Raw genomic sequence first — 15,274 nt, 5'->3', positions numbered from 1 at the left:
GAGTGTATCTTGTAGAGCACATTGCATTCATTAGACATGTACACTTTCTGTATATGTTTTCTGTATAGAAACTGTATTTTGTCTTATTCGACTGTAGACACTGCAGATTACATGCAGATTATAGTGTGGGATGCCCTGCTTTTCATCCTACCCATTCTGTCTCTGACGAACTTTTTCTAATATTGATAAAAGTTGTCACCACAGAGCCAAAAATAACCCTCGGTTCAGAAGCCAGAGGCATAATTCAGGCCTGGTCCATAAAAACTTCAATACTTTTAAAGGATACTGCAGCTTCCTAAAAAATATCATTTTAGAACTCTGTACACCTGAAACCCAAAGGGGTAGTTTTTCTTAACATATAGGCAATATGTTTGGTAGTGAGTCAAGACTGCCTAAAGATAGAGTCAAAAGTCAGGAGTGGCATATGTGAGGATCATGAGAATTTTGAGTTTCCTATACATTTTGTGTCTGAACCTGGAGTCATCCTTAAATTGATAGTATTTAGAGCCAGTATTTTCCAAGTTAAAAATTAAAGTATTCATTCATTGCAAAGGTATTCTTGAAGGTTCTGATAGTTTATATACAAAGTTTTGACTGAGAGTTTTAGCAAACATTCAAAGAATGTAAACTCACAGGAAGCATATTGCAAACAATTTATTGAGAAGTGGTTATCAGGCCCCAGCATCAGTAGCCTCAGAGCTGATGGTTGTCATATCTCTGCCATCTGCATGTTCAGTGGCGGTGGCGGCGGCGGCAGCAGAACAAAAGTCGTCCTGAGCAGGTCCCATAAACTTGTTCTCCTCTATTGCAGCCTCCTTTTCTACAATAGCATATCAGATCTCTCGACGCTGGAGACACAAAAAGAATCAGGCATTAAGTTTTGAGGTTGGAAGCACGTATGTGATCCTATGGGGATATGTGATAAAGCATGGATGTGCTGCATTGGCCACAGTACAGCCTTCAGCATGGACATCTCAACCAAAAAAACACTTCAGGTGTGTTGGTCATGCCCTTGAGAGCCATTCTGAGGTGTCTTTATTTTCTGTGCTCCTTTTGTCACTGTGTAGACTCTTTTGTATACTCTTAAATTGATTCAAAGTTCCTTTAGAGAAAGAAAAATTTCTACTAATACCCAAGACTAATCCTGTTCTATAGGCATCTAATCAGAGTATTGGAGTACGGTCAGTGTTGAAATTCCCATGTGTATCTTTTTGCAGTAAAAGCCTTATAAGAAAGAAATTCAATTAAGATTACTTTCCTCTCATTGCTACTGTTATGAATATAAAAGGAATTAAAATAGAGTTGCCTTGGGAGCCACATTACTCTACCAGGATTCTAGGACTCATCTTCATCCCTCCCTCGGGAGAATGCAGGCATCCATCACACTGGGTACCATTACTCACATTTTTCATGAAGAGCAGATCCTTCTGGGTCTCCAAAGGAGACAGACACAGCCTGGTCCTCCTCCCCTGCCTGCTCCTCAGTATTAGTCTCCTCATCTGTGTTTTGGATAGGATCAGCCTGGACCTGGAAGGCCAGCAGGACGAGGGCAGAGAGGAGGACAAGTGTCTTCATGGCTGTGAGTCACCTGGAGAATTGGTGAGCAGGAGCCCAATGTGTGGAGAAAGAATAGGCAGCATACATTTATAGGGCAGAGAAAGGTCCACACTTAGAGAAGGCACTCTTTGATGGGAACTGGGAGAGTCTGTTATCATCAAGATCTCTTTGATGTGCCAATGTCCTGAAGCCTACTATCATGATGTTGCTTTGTGTGTTCAGTAACATCAGCCCTCCCATTAATAATGATGAAGGGGCCTTGCTATCTTCCCCTGTTTCCCATCTGCTGGAGTATTTACGTCCCAGTGGTCAGGGATGTAAAGAGGTAGGCAGTTTGTAATTTAAAAAGCTCACTGAACAAAGGATTTTTATGTTTTGAACTTGCAGGATGCTCTCCTCAGGTAGTCTGGAGCAGAGTTTGACTAGGTGGACTGGAGAGTCAGTTCTTTGCATGATTCAGGTATTATCAATCATCCGCCTGTGAGGTAACATTGTGAACTCCCTACTTGGGGCCATTATAGAGAAAGAAAGATGCCCTCATTTTGCCCCTATTGAATTGATTTTAAGAGACAGAGTTTGTAAGAGCGAAGCTAGAGTGAGTTGTTTGGCAGAAGCCAAAGTGTTAGAACATATTTCACAAGAGTGTGGTCCAGGAGCATCTCCATACTTGGGACCCTCAAGCCATGTGTCATTCCACATGTCTGAGATTCTGCAATGTTTTTACTTTCAGAAAATGAATACTGATCTATAAGAAATGACATCTACAATGTGAGAGGGTCATAAGCTAGTACCCAATCTTAAGAAGTGTCATCATGTCCTACATGACCACTGTTCTCTATGTGTTTCATCCCATTTCTCACAGTACATACACACCAAAAGTTACAGAAGTTCATGCTGTTTTCATTCTCTGTATGGAGTCCCCCTGTCATACATGCCACCTCATATTTATATGTTAATTAATACTATTCATATGTTAAAATGATTTTTATATAGAGGACTCAAAAAGAATTAGCTAAGAAGCAAGAATACTGCTTTACATACATATTAAACTACACACACATATTTGTGTGTGTGTGTGTATATATATATATATATATATATATATATATATATATATACACATACTTATATAATTGTATAATGGGACATGACCTCTTAAAAACATCTGTAGACTGTGATTTATGAGCTAAGAAGCACATCTTATACTTCAGACTCATTATTGTCTTTCCTGATCATCACAGAATTAATCTAAGTAGCACTTTCTAAAATATGCATGCTCAAAGGCCACCATGCTCATGTTAAAGATTTCTATTATGCATTTTCTCATTGTACCCTTCCTACCAGTGTCCTGTACAGAACTGGCCATTACAGAATGCTGAACCACACAATGTATCCTTAGAGAAGAATGCCTTTTTAAGTAAAGCAAAGTTTGTTTTGCACCCTCTTTTCACTTTCTTATTGCTTTATGATCTCTTTTTTGTTTGTTATCAAGCCCTGGTAGCATCAGATGTCTCACTTGAGGACAGACACCAGAGAATGTAGAAACCAGACTCCTCTGTCTGTGGAATCGCACAGAGTCATTTACATACTACCAGGTTTATTGAGCCTTGGGGGAAAGCAGTTTTTTGCTTTGTGAATTTACTGTGGACTGGAATTTATGTTTTTATTGCAGATTGACACAAGTAGTATAATGTTTTTCTTATATTCCTCATCCTAATCTGATAGATAAAATTGATATTTCAGTATTATAACAGTTCATTTTTATCATGCTTTGACACCAGAAGTGTGTGCACTTGTGTTTGGTCAAATGTTTCAATGAGAGATTAGTTGGCACATTCTTTCTACATTTTTAAAGAAAGATGTACTTATTTTTGTTCTATAAGTGATTTGGCAGACTGTATGTGTGTGTGTGGCTATTGTGCCAATCCACAAGCACTGGAGGTCCAGAATGCTATGAGCTGCTATGTGGGTATTAGAACTGAACCTAGATCTTTCAAAAGAGCACCTAGTATTCTTTACCTCAGAGCCATCCTTCCAGGCCCACATTTTCTCTAATGAATCTTTAGCCATTGTTCAAAACGTCTGGAAATTGTTTCTTTGTAGCATATATTAAAAATCTTCTTAAGATAAACATTTTTCTTCCTCCAGTTTTTTTTTATTCCAAACAGCCTGGCATTTAAATCTCTTAATAATATTTCTGAGTTATTTTTCTTTCCATTTAAATCTGTAAGAGTCAAGCTTTGTGTTTTAGTGGCATTAGCAAAATTCCTACCACGTCCTGTGTTTAAGTCAGTTACAGTTCTTACACACCCTCTGCCACAAGGGAGGAAGTTCCCCCTCTTTACGTAGAGTGTTGAGGATCTTCAGTGTTCCAAGGTATTATATCACGTGTGAAAGCCAAATGAGATGTTGGGAAATAGGGCAGTGTTTGGAGCAGGTGGGCCACAGACACTGAAGTGATGTTGGAAAAGTGAAAGAGCTCTTTGTAGTCCATTGCTATTTCTTCTTGTAGTGAATCTTGTCCAAGCATCATCATGTATTCAAATATGTTCTGCAAAGAATGTATGTTAACCCCCAGTGGAATCTGAAGTCTCTGGTCTTGCACATGCCCCACTTAGGCACATGGGAGGGCTAGCCCTCTTCCTTTCTCACAGGCATCAGGACTCTGGTTACCCACAGGAGGCTCTTGGTAAGATGGGTCACAGCTTGAGAACTTGCATCTTCTTATGCTCTCCTGTACTGCATCCTGGACTCTGAGACAGTGGGGGTGTTCTGTTCTGCACATGTGTAAAAACTCAACAGAACTCGAAATTATCCTTAAAAATCTACACTATTTCTGTAGTAGGGATCACATATGTGAGCTATTACTTGTGATAACTGTCAAAAAATCCCCTCATTTCTTTGTATATTTCTAGTGAATATGGGTAATTTATTGATGGTTTAACAACAAATATCAAAGGAGATAATTAGTAGAGGCAAAAATCAAGGAGAAGAAGTAGAGAGACCATTTGTCAAGCGATGTCTTTCAACCTTGGGCTTCTATCATGCTCTAAAGAAGGAAAACAAATAATCTCAATAAATGACAGAAGGCATCACTCTAAAACACAGGAGTTAAGGTGGAATATGGGATAGCGGTAAAATATAAGAGATCTGGCCACAGCTTGTTGCCTAATCTTTAGTGTATTTTGAGTATGGCAATTAACCTCTTTAAAGTTCCTTTACGAACCCACAAAACATTGATCAATGAACATGACTATTTTATTTGGTTATTCTGAAAACCTCTTATCAAAGTAAAAAAAAGATCTTAGCAATTAGTAAGTATCAACTAATAGAAATACACTGCACATATTATATACCTTGAGAATGCTGCCTGGCTTATCACAAATTTCAAATTATCATTGTTTGATAAATTTACAGCACAAAGCTGTTTCGTCTCTACAATAAATAAAAGTTTAGTATTCTTACTTTAGGTAAGAAGTTGTCAAAATCCATAGAATTTATATGTTGTATTCAATATGGAATGTTTCTATTTATTAAACTAATGGGGAACATATCTTCTCGTTTCAAATACCTCAAGAACTTTATAGCTTTCATCTGTTTGTTAAAGAGATATCACACCAAATAAGCAGTTTTACAAATTAGATAAAAGATGCTACATGCAAGGATATATGAGCCTTGGTTGAGCTGAGAACTGATGGAGAACCTTCCAGATATGAATGATGGTGAGAAGAAAAAAACTAGTAAAGGTCTGACAGTGTAACATGCAGGTATTTCTCACCAGAAGACTACGATGAAGACTGTTGATTGGAAGAGGGCTTAGCTTCATATTTGGCTGAGGAACGTCCTCAGAGCATGGAGACAACGTCCTTCTTTTAAAGATGCACATTGAGGAACTAAAGGTGCCTAGTGCAATTCTAATTATGAAAAAGTGTATACACTTTTTCTCTGTGTTCTACACACAGGGTGCAGAGTCCCATTCAGAAGCTATAATATGGGCTTGTCATAATGTTGGCTGGTATGAGCCATTACGATTTATTGTCCATTTGAATTTTCTCTGATCAGCTGGTTATTTTCGAAAGATCTTGGGCAGCTATAGGGTATTTTTTCATGCTAGGTTGGTCACTGAAATTTCTTTAGAGGTTCTTTGTAGCAATAAGTAATGGCCTTTGACCTGTTTCAGTAAATCTCTCCAACCCAGTTATGACCTGGCAATGAAAACACAACACACTTAAAATGATTACATGCTGTGCACCTAGATTGGGCAGATCTGCTGCTACACTACCATCTTCTACATCTATGAGACCCCTTAGAACTTGCAGTTTCTCCTGGCCCTGTGCTTCTGCTCTCTTCCTCTTCCTCTTCCTCTTCCCCTCCTCCCCCTCCTCTCCCTCATCCTCCTCTTCCTTGCTCTTCCTCTTTGTCCTCTCCCTCTTCCATTTTCTATTTCTTCCCTCTCCCCAATTCTGCTCCACCTTCCCTTTTTTTCTGCCCAATCATCAGCTCTCCTTTATATTTCTAATTAAGGTGGGAAGCAGGTTTTCAGGAATTCACCTTAGTGCTGACTCATTCCTTGTTTGCAACCCCTCATAGGAGGACAGATTTAACACCAAATATAACTAGCCCCAGGGCTATTCACAACACTGGCCCACATGGTAGAACATGTAGACAATACCATGTTGATGGAGAAGATGTGATTTCAATTGGGACATGTCTTCTGAGCATCACAACCTACAGCAACTCTCAGTCAGTTATTATAAAAACTGGTAGGTCCTCAATGTTTGTCCAAGTCCAAGTGAAATGGTATGTTTGAGACACTTTGGAGTTAGGCTAAACTAGAGGACCTTTTTTTAGGACAAAAGCATGCTTTCTGTAACTAAACGGAAGAGAAGTCTGTCATGTGAACATTACCATTTTCTTAAAATTTGTTTTGTATTTATCTATACACTTATTGTATGTACAGAGAGAACTCATGTGCCATAGAACTCATGTGGAGGTCAGAGGACAGCTAATGGCAACCTGTTTGATGCCTCTACTATGTGGTGTCTGAGACTTGAACTCAGGTTGCCAGGCATAGTATAGGATGCATTTGGTGTGCATCAAGGGTGAGGAGGACGTTAGATACAAGGAGATAAACCACTCTGCTCTGGCTACTTCTCTCTCTATCAACTCGTCTGTTCATTAGATAAGAGTCTCTAGCTACATATGTATCAGAAGGTGGCCTAATCGGCAATCAGTAGAAAGAGAGGCTGATTGGTCTTGCAAACATATGGATTTTTTCCTAGCTCCAGTCACTAGGCTAATCCCCAACAAAACCAGAGTTTCCAGGTTACAACCTCAACAAGACCAGATATCTTTCTCCTTCTAGTTAACATCTTGCTCATCTTCTAATGTGAGTAGCCTAGGTTGTGTGGGTAAGGGAAAAAGAAAATTGTTCTCCAGCAAGCAGGTCTCCAAGTTATTCCCCCAAAAAACCTGCACCCCAGGTTACAAGCCCACATCTTACAACCAATGTATTGGATGACCAATGCAGAGGGGAGCAGAAGTTAAGTTTATGATATGACTCCTATCAGCAGCCAATTATATTAAAGGCCACAGGAACTTTCCAATTAGATGCTTGCAATCATATTCCCTGTTTGCTGCTTAGTTACCCCATAGACATTCAGGTTTCCCCACACCAAAACCATCCTGCATGATGGTGATGCTTTGGGGTGGGTGTGCTGAGCTAGCTGGACTAGAATAAGTCCTTGCTGTGAGTTGCATCTGATTGTGTGTTTTGGAGGATTACTAATATTTTACTGGCAAAAAAGTCATGAGACCTCTGCATCCAGTTAGCCTTCACACATTTACCTCCTGCTTGCTCATCCTGCAGGAGAGGTTCACCCTCTTCTCTGTTATTTTCCTGGTAGGGTCAGGGGCCCAGAAAGCAGCTGTCTGAGAAAAACCTGAGGCATCTCTGGACCAGGAAGTTCTTGGGTAGAGAACCCTAACATGATCAAAGTGCAGGTGAATGGCCACACAGCATAGATGTAAGATAGCTAGAGATAAGGGACTAGATTCATAAAAATTTTAGCAAAGCACACACACACACACACACACACACACACACACACACACACACACACACACACACATAAGTACATATGTGTTTGTTTTCCGACCATGGGACCAGTTACTGAGGTACATAGTTTATATATTGAAGCAGACCTTGTTGCCAGGTTCTCTTGGCCTTCCTCAGTCCCTCCCTGGCATACCCTGCCCTCAAGTTTGAATTGTCTGAACCTGGGGGTGACCAGCTCTTTCCTGAGCTCTTCCCCATATGATCTAGACATTTTTGTGCTCTCTCTTTGTCTTTGTCTTTGTCTATGTCTCTCTGTCTCTCTCTCTCTCCTCAACCCCTTTCTCTTTTTTTCTTTTCCTCCTCAACTCCCCCTCACTTTCCCCATGGTGACTTCTCTGACCTTGGTCCTTGGGTCCAGTGAACTATCCCACTCAGGAGGATTTTTCCCAATAAACTTGCCTTTAATATAAAATAATCTTGTTTGAATTAGCTCCCTAAACCCCCAGTGGAGAAGTTTTAATATACACAGAAACACACATAAACACATACACAGACACACAGACAGACACACACACACACACACACACACACACACACACATACACACACACGCAGACATACACACGCAGACACAAACACACACAGACACAACAAATCACATGTGTTGACATGGGTCTTGCCTTAGTAGGATCATCTGTCTCAGCTGAAATTACTCTGTCATAATAATAAACATAACTATAAATATATAAGTAATAAATATTAATATACAAATATCTTTAGATTATTTATATCTCATCTGTGCTTTCAAGCCTGAGAATGAAATATGTATAGGAGATTTCCTTCTGCCATGAACTTTGATTCCAAGATATGTTTGAAATGTACTAACTATAAGTTAGAGGAGAGCAAACTGTGAGTAGTTCATATTATAGTTCAATATTTAAGCTTAATGACAGAGTCTATTTCACTCTGCCCATTAGAAGAGTCCTGAAATATTTGAGAAGTGTATGAGTGTGTATAAGCATAAGGGCAGGGGAGGGGCATTCCAGGAACACCTACAAGAAAAGGCAGTAAGCAAAATCCTAACATCTTTGTAGGAACAGTAGGTCCTCTGATTCTTGTCACCAAAGTTGTTCCAGCTGCTTGCTCTGATGTATCCAGCACAGCAAACCCATCCCTCTAAGCATGGAGCTTCTCTCAGATCCTCTGCTCCTGTGTAGTAGGACTAAATTTAGTGCCTAATGTCCTCTGTGTCTCTAGATCCAACAATGGTACATATTTTCACGAAAAGATGTCCACCAGAAGACATTGACTTAAGACTTGTGTTACAGGATGAAGCACATCTCTATGTTTTGTAAAGGAAGCAGACCAGGAGTACACTCCTAATCTGCTTTTTTATTACACAGGGATTATTAATACCATCATATTCCTTCAGTCTACTTTCCTCTCAAGGTCCCCTGTAACTTTATTTTTTTCCAACCCTTATTTTTCATGACGGTTCTTAAATGTGTTAAGCTCACTTTTAGCCCACGACCCACCTGAGGTAGTGGATAAGAAAGGATACTTTGGAAGTGGAGCAACTCCTATGTGTGTTGTCTTGAAATCTATAGTTCAGTTCGCAAGGTTAGCAGTAAACAACTCAATCCACTTGCAAGCACTTCAACGAAGCATCAGTAGTCCAGTTTGATAAAGTCAGGATAGTAAACAGGAATCAGCAGTAGTGGTACTACCTAGCATAGATACTTAGTCCTCATCCACATCAGTAGGAGGTCAGTAGTAGGCACCAGCAGGAATGCCCTGAGTTCTCAGCTCTCAGGGAAATGAAGATTACTAAGCCTTGAGACCAAGAAGAGTTGCACAGCTAGCTCTACAAGCAAGCCTAGCTCAGCCCCCATCACTGTCCATCGAGTCTTATTTATTCCCTCCATATACCATGTTTCCTCCACAGGTCTTGCCTGAACACATGCTCATCCCTTGCTGACATCACTCTGCTGATTATCCCCTGTCCACTGAAGCTGCAAAATAGTCAGAGCACTCCACAAGATGCTTTATGGTCCATTTCCCTCATGGAGTCCTGACAAATGGAGGTCAGCAAAGCCATGTAAGGTGGACCAATACATGTGTGTTGTGCGTGAAGAATCCTTCCTCACATGTCCTTTCACATGCTTGCTTTAGCAGAACATCCTTTCTCCTGTGTCTGCTTCAGGAAAATGTTCCTTCAAGAGTCTGCCTCAGCGTTTTACCCGTGTTTGCCCCAGCAAAACAGCTTCCAACAAAACTGATTTTCCAAAGAACCATCACTTCAGTTTTCACTTCAGTCCCCTGTAGAAAATCCATACTATATGTACTTCATTAACATTTGGTGTTAGTATCAGAAGCTGTTTACAGCTAGCCCATGAATCCAGTGATGGTGCCATCCCTAGTCAACAAGGACCTACTGTGTCTGTTGTCATGGCAAACACTGCACAAACTCTCTCCATGTCTCACCTGCATTACCTGTGGATGGGATTACCTGGGTCATCTACTTCAAGGCTCGGATAAAAGACAGAGTCTCAGACCCATCTTTCTCTTTCTTTCTTCATTCCTTACCCATTTTCAATAAAGGACCTTGTTGATGGGAACTGTTCTGGCTTGGTGTGATCAAAGGAAGAAGACAGCTTACAATTAATATGTGGTGTATGCCTTTGTGAAGACTCAATTTAAGAATGAGAATGATATTATCTAAAATCTTTTCTTTTTTCTTTTTATATTTTATTAGGTATTTTCCTCATTTACATTTCCAATGCTCTCCCAAAAGTCCCCCATACCCTTGCCCCCACTCCCCTATCCACCCACTCCCACTTTTTGCCCCTGGCGTTCCCCTGTACTCGGGCATATAAAGTAAAACCTTTTCTTAATAAAAATCCTAGCTCCCAGTGTTACAAACTCAGAAAACCCTGAAAGATCATATACTCAATTTAAATTGTAATAATTTTATAAATCAGAAAATGGGAAATGAGCAGAGTAAATCTATTCACACTTTCATCTGACCCCAGACTTCATAGACCCCAGAACTATAGGAAATTGGTACCAACTGCTATGCAAAATACAATTATTATATGACTTGTTGTATGGTGTCCTGCTATATAAGACCAAATGAACTAAGGCATATGTTCACACAGGAACACAAATGCCCTTTTTTGAGGAACTCTGAATCTTTTCAGGGGTACTACAGGGAAAGAACTGATGGCCCTAATAGTGGTATAATGGAAATTGTTATCGGTACCTTTATTGTGGAAAATATTTTGGTTTCTAATGTTTCCAAACATCCTTCATCAAAACCCATTCTACTTCAGACAGGTTCATGATGATCCCTCCCTCCTCAGCTAGGATACTTGGATGTCCTCTGCACACCTCTTTTCAGCTCTTGGCTTCTTCCTGACACCAGTACCGACTAGGCAACCATGCTGGAGAGGTTTTCTGTAATAAACTCTCTAAATCCTAGAGATCCACTCATCTCTGTGCCCATGGTACTGACCAATGTCCAAATAGAAAATATGAGTTAGAACGCATTTATGTGTGTTGTTTGAAATCCACTTCTTCTGGTAATGATATTTTACAGGGCTGTAGGATAGGAGAGCATGTTCAAGTACATTCAAAATGATAACATGTGTGACTTATGTGGATTATTTTGAATATCAAACTTTGTGTTGTCAATGCATTGAGGAAGTCGGGACTTCATCTTTTCACCTAATTTCTAAAGACTGACTCTCAAAGCACATCCTAGATAAGAGGCATAAGGTCCTGGACTATTTGGGGTGACTTGATGAACAACTTCTTATTCTTTGTATATCCAGTTTTCTATAATGGGTATGCAAGACAAGTGTGCAACCCATGTGTGGTTCAGGTCTCTGTCCATGGGAAGGGATTTAGTAGGGTGGACTGTATGGTCTTTGTGATTGCTAGAACATGATAAAAACTAGCAAGTGTTTGTCATTATTCTAGAATTTTAGACTACAAAGCTTTTCTAGAACTGCCTTTCATTCTTTGTGCCAGCATATAAGATCCAAGAGGAAAAGAAAGAAAAAAAGGAAAAAAAAGCCAGGGCAACACTTTTATTTTCTGAATCAACCAATTTTGCTAATCAGAATTCCTCCTTATGGTTCTCAAGTATTTGTGTGAAAATACTGAAGCAGGGGTGTTTCCAGAAACTGAATTCAATACTCTAATTAATACACAAGGGATATGTGATCATTGCTAACAAAGAGCATCTGACATGAAAATGCTGGGTACATGTGTTCTTTGTCTACCCTATGCATCATCGTTCTGAGCTGACTCAAAGAACACCTTTATTGAGGGAAATTCTCAAAGAACCAGGGTCTTCCACACAGTGGAACACTACTCAGCCATAGAATGATGGGATTTTCAATATGTGCAATGGTACCTGAGGATACTTTGTGTGTAATATCCAGACACACTAAGAGCACGATATCCAGACCTCACATATCCAAGATATAAAGCAATGTAATGGCAGGCAATAATAGTATACTTACTACTTCATTCTGGCAAGGTTGGTCACTGGGTACAAAATTACATTTAGTTAGGAGTAATGAGTTTGGTGGATTATTACACAACAACACGGTTGTAAATAGTAATGGAATAGGTAATTCAAAACACTTAGTACAGTAGAATTTAGGTGTTTCACCATAACAAAGTATAAACACCTGAGATGATAGATAAGAAACTTTCCCAACTTAATCATTCACAATGTCCACATACACTCATAAAATCTTACCAATAAGCATCTAGAATTTTCGTCACTGATATAGGTCAGGTTAAAAACATTGAAACCTTGCATTTTACAAGAAAAATTCTCCCCACATTGTAAATGAGGAAGGAAGAATACATGAGCTTATTGCATCCAGGGTCAAGAATTTGCAACTGGGAGAGCTGTTGGAATAAACTCCGGAGACAAAGACAAGAGAGACTTTTAGCTATGTAAAATAGAGGAGAGTCCTTGGAGAACATTAGTAGAGAGGTTGACTAATGTGGCTGTGTCATGTGTTTGCTGATTGACAGTTACTGGAGTTATGCTCAATGTTCCTGGAAACAGAGAACCTATATCCTCAGATAATTACATTTCAGAAGGATGACACACATTGAGTTAATTATTAAATTTATTTTGTCCAGGTCACAAGTGACTTATTTAAAGTCTGAAATGTCTTGTGGGACTACGATAACTGCCTTTCCTTTGCAATCCTATAATTGGAATTCTCTAGTATTTGAGGCTAAAAGAGTTATAATGTCTAGAGTTAGACTTTCTCTCCTAGTTCACTCAGTGGAGCTAGTCTCTGCCATGGTTGCTATGATCTACCAAGTAAGATGCTTCTAGCATCTTGTCTTCCTCAAAGTGTGATAGGGTATTCAATTCTCCTAGTATGGTTCTATCACTATTGAGTGTCCACAACCATGTCTTCTGGGAACCCACACCATCTGTGCTACTAGAATCTGCAATCTAGAGGTCACCACCTCATCAGGACATGGTTTTCCCTGAAGGATTGTGTGATAGTTCATAGTCTGACCCTTAGCACCCTGTACCATCATGGGAGTCCCTGCTTCAAGAACTGCCTACCAACTCCTTTATTTATCTTGCATATCTCTGCCAAGCTGCATTAAGTCCTTCAAAGCTGTAGGGTAAGTCACTTGAGTGTATCTTGTAGAGCACATTGCATTCATTAGACATGTACTCTTTCTGTATATGTTTTCTGTATAGAAACTGTATTTTGTCTTATTCGACTGTAGACACTGCAGATTACATGCAGATTATAGTGTGGGATGCCCTGCTTTTCATCCTACCCATTCTGTCTCTGACGAACTTTTTCTAATATTGATAAAAGTTGTCACCACAGAGCCAAAAATAACCCTCGGTTCAGAAGCCAGAGGCATAATTCAGGCCTGGTCCATAAAAACTTCAATACTTTTAAAGGATACTGCAGCTTCCTAAAAAATATCATTTTAGAACTCTGTACACCTGAAACCCAAAGGGGTAGTTTTTCTTAACATATAGGCAATGTGTTTGGTAGTGAGTCAAGACTGCCTAAAGATAGAGTCAAAAGTCAGGAGTGGCATATGTGAGGATCATGAGAATTCTGAGTTTTCTATACATTTTGTGTCTGAACCTGGAGTCATCCTTAAATTGATAGTATTTAGAGCCAGTATTTTCCAAGTTAAAAATTAAAGTATTCATTCATTGCAAAGGTTTTCTTGAAGGTTCTGATAGTTTATATACAAAGTTTTGTCTGAGAGTTTTAGCAAACATTCAAAGAATGTAAACTCACAGGAAGCATATTGCAAACAATTTATTGAGAAGTGGTTATCAGGCCCCAGCATCAGTAGCCTCAGAGCTGATGGTTGTCATATCTCTGTCATCTGCATGTTCAGTGGCGGTGGCGGCGGCGGCAGCAGAACAAAAGTCGTCCTGAGCAGGTCCCATAAACTTGTTCTCCTCTATTGCAGCCTCCTTTTCTACAATAGCATATCAGATCTCTCGACGCTGGAGACACAAAAAGAATCAGGCATTAAGTTTTGAGGTTGGAAGCACGTATGTGATCCTATGGGGATATGTGATAAAGCATGGATGTGCTGCATTGGCCACAGTACAGCCTTCAGCATGGACATCTCAACCAAAAAAACACTTCAGGTGTGTTGGTCATGCCCTTGAGAGCCATTCTGAGGTGTCTTTATTTTCTGTGCTCCTTTTGTCACTGTGTAGACTCTTTTGTATACTCTTAAATTGATTCAAAGTTCCTTTAGAGAAAGAAAAATTTCTACTAATACCCAAGACTAATCCTGTTCTATAGGCATCTAATCAGAGTATTGGAGTACGGTCAGTGTTGAAATTCCCATGTGTATCTTTTTGCAGTAAAAGCCTTATAAGAAAGAAATTCAATTAAGATTACTTTCCTCTCATTGCTACTGTTATGAATATAAAAGGAATTAAAATAGAGTTGCCTTGGGAGCCACATTACTCTACCAGGATTCTAGGACTCATCTTCATCCCTCCCTCGGGAGAATGCAGGCATCCATCACACTGGGTACCATTACTCACATTTTTCATGAAGAGCAGATCCTTCTGGGTCTCCAAAGGAGACAGACACAGCCTGGTCCTCCTCCCCTGCCTGCTCCTCAGTATTAGTCTCCTCATCTGTGTTTTGGATAGGATCAGCCTGGACCTGGAAGGCCAGCAGGACGAGGGCAGAGAGGAGGACAAGTGTCTTCATGGCTGTGAGTCACCTGGAGAATTGGTGAGCAGGAGCCCAATGTGTGGAGAAAGAATAGGCAGCATACATTTATAGGGCAGAGAAAGGTCCACACTTAGAGAAGGCACTCTTTGATGGGAACTGGGAGAGTCTGTTATCATCAAGATCTCTTTGATGTGCCAATGTCCTGAAGCCTACTATCATGATGTTGCTTTGTGTGTTCAGTAACATCAGCCCTCCCATTAATAATGATGAAGGGGCCTTGCTATCTTCCCCTGTTTCCCATCTGCTGGAGTATTTACGTCCCAGTGGTCAGGGATGTAAAGAGGTAGGCAGTTTGTAATTTAAAAAGCTCACTGAACAAAGGATTTTTATGTTTTGAACTTGCAGGATGCTCTCCTCAGATAGTCTGGAGCAGAGTTTG

At 40.0% G+C, this 15,274-nt stretch overlaps 2 protein-coding genes across 2 annotated transcripts; both read right to left on the bottom strand.

Annotated features, from left to right (window-relative positions):
* Positions 1-638: 638 nt before the first annotated feature.
* On the bottom strand, positions 639-1,620 carry Defa33 (defensin, alpha, 33). The gene is made up of 2 exons (NM_001270555.1): positions 1,404-1,620; positions 639-848 (listed from the first exon to the last, which is right to left on the bottom strand). The coding sequence occupies exons 1-2, from the start codon at positions 1,573-1,575 to the stop codon at positions 733-735; spliced, it is 288 nt and encodes a 95-aa protein (NP_001257484.1). The 5' UTR covers positions 1,576-1,620; the 3' UTR covers positions 639-732.
* Positions 1,621-13,935: 12,315 nt separating this feature from the next.
* Positions 13,936-14,914, bottom strand: Defa2 (defensin, alpha, 2). Its single transcript, NM_001195634.2, has 2 exons — positions 14,700-14,914; positions 13,936-14,144 (listed from the first exon to the last, which is right to left on the bottom strand). Exons 1-2 carry the CDS (start codon positions 14,869-14,871, stop codon positions 14,029-14,031), a joined length of 288 nt encoding a protein of 95 aa, NP_001182563.2. The 5' UTR covers positions 14,872-14,914; the 3' UTR covers positions 13,936-14,028.
* Positions 14,915-15,274: the final 360 nt, after the last annotated feature.

The sequence above is a fragment of the Mus musculus genome, chromosome 8 (assembly GCF_000001635.26).
Source record: "Mus musculus strain C57BL/6J chromosome 8, GRCm38.p6 C57BL/6J".
Lineage (NCBI taxonomy): Eukaryota > Metazoa > Chordata > Mammalia > Rodentia > Muridae > Mus > Mus musculus.
This window is presented reverse-complemented; position numbering and strand designations above follow the sequence as displayed.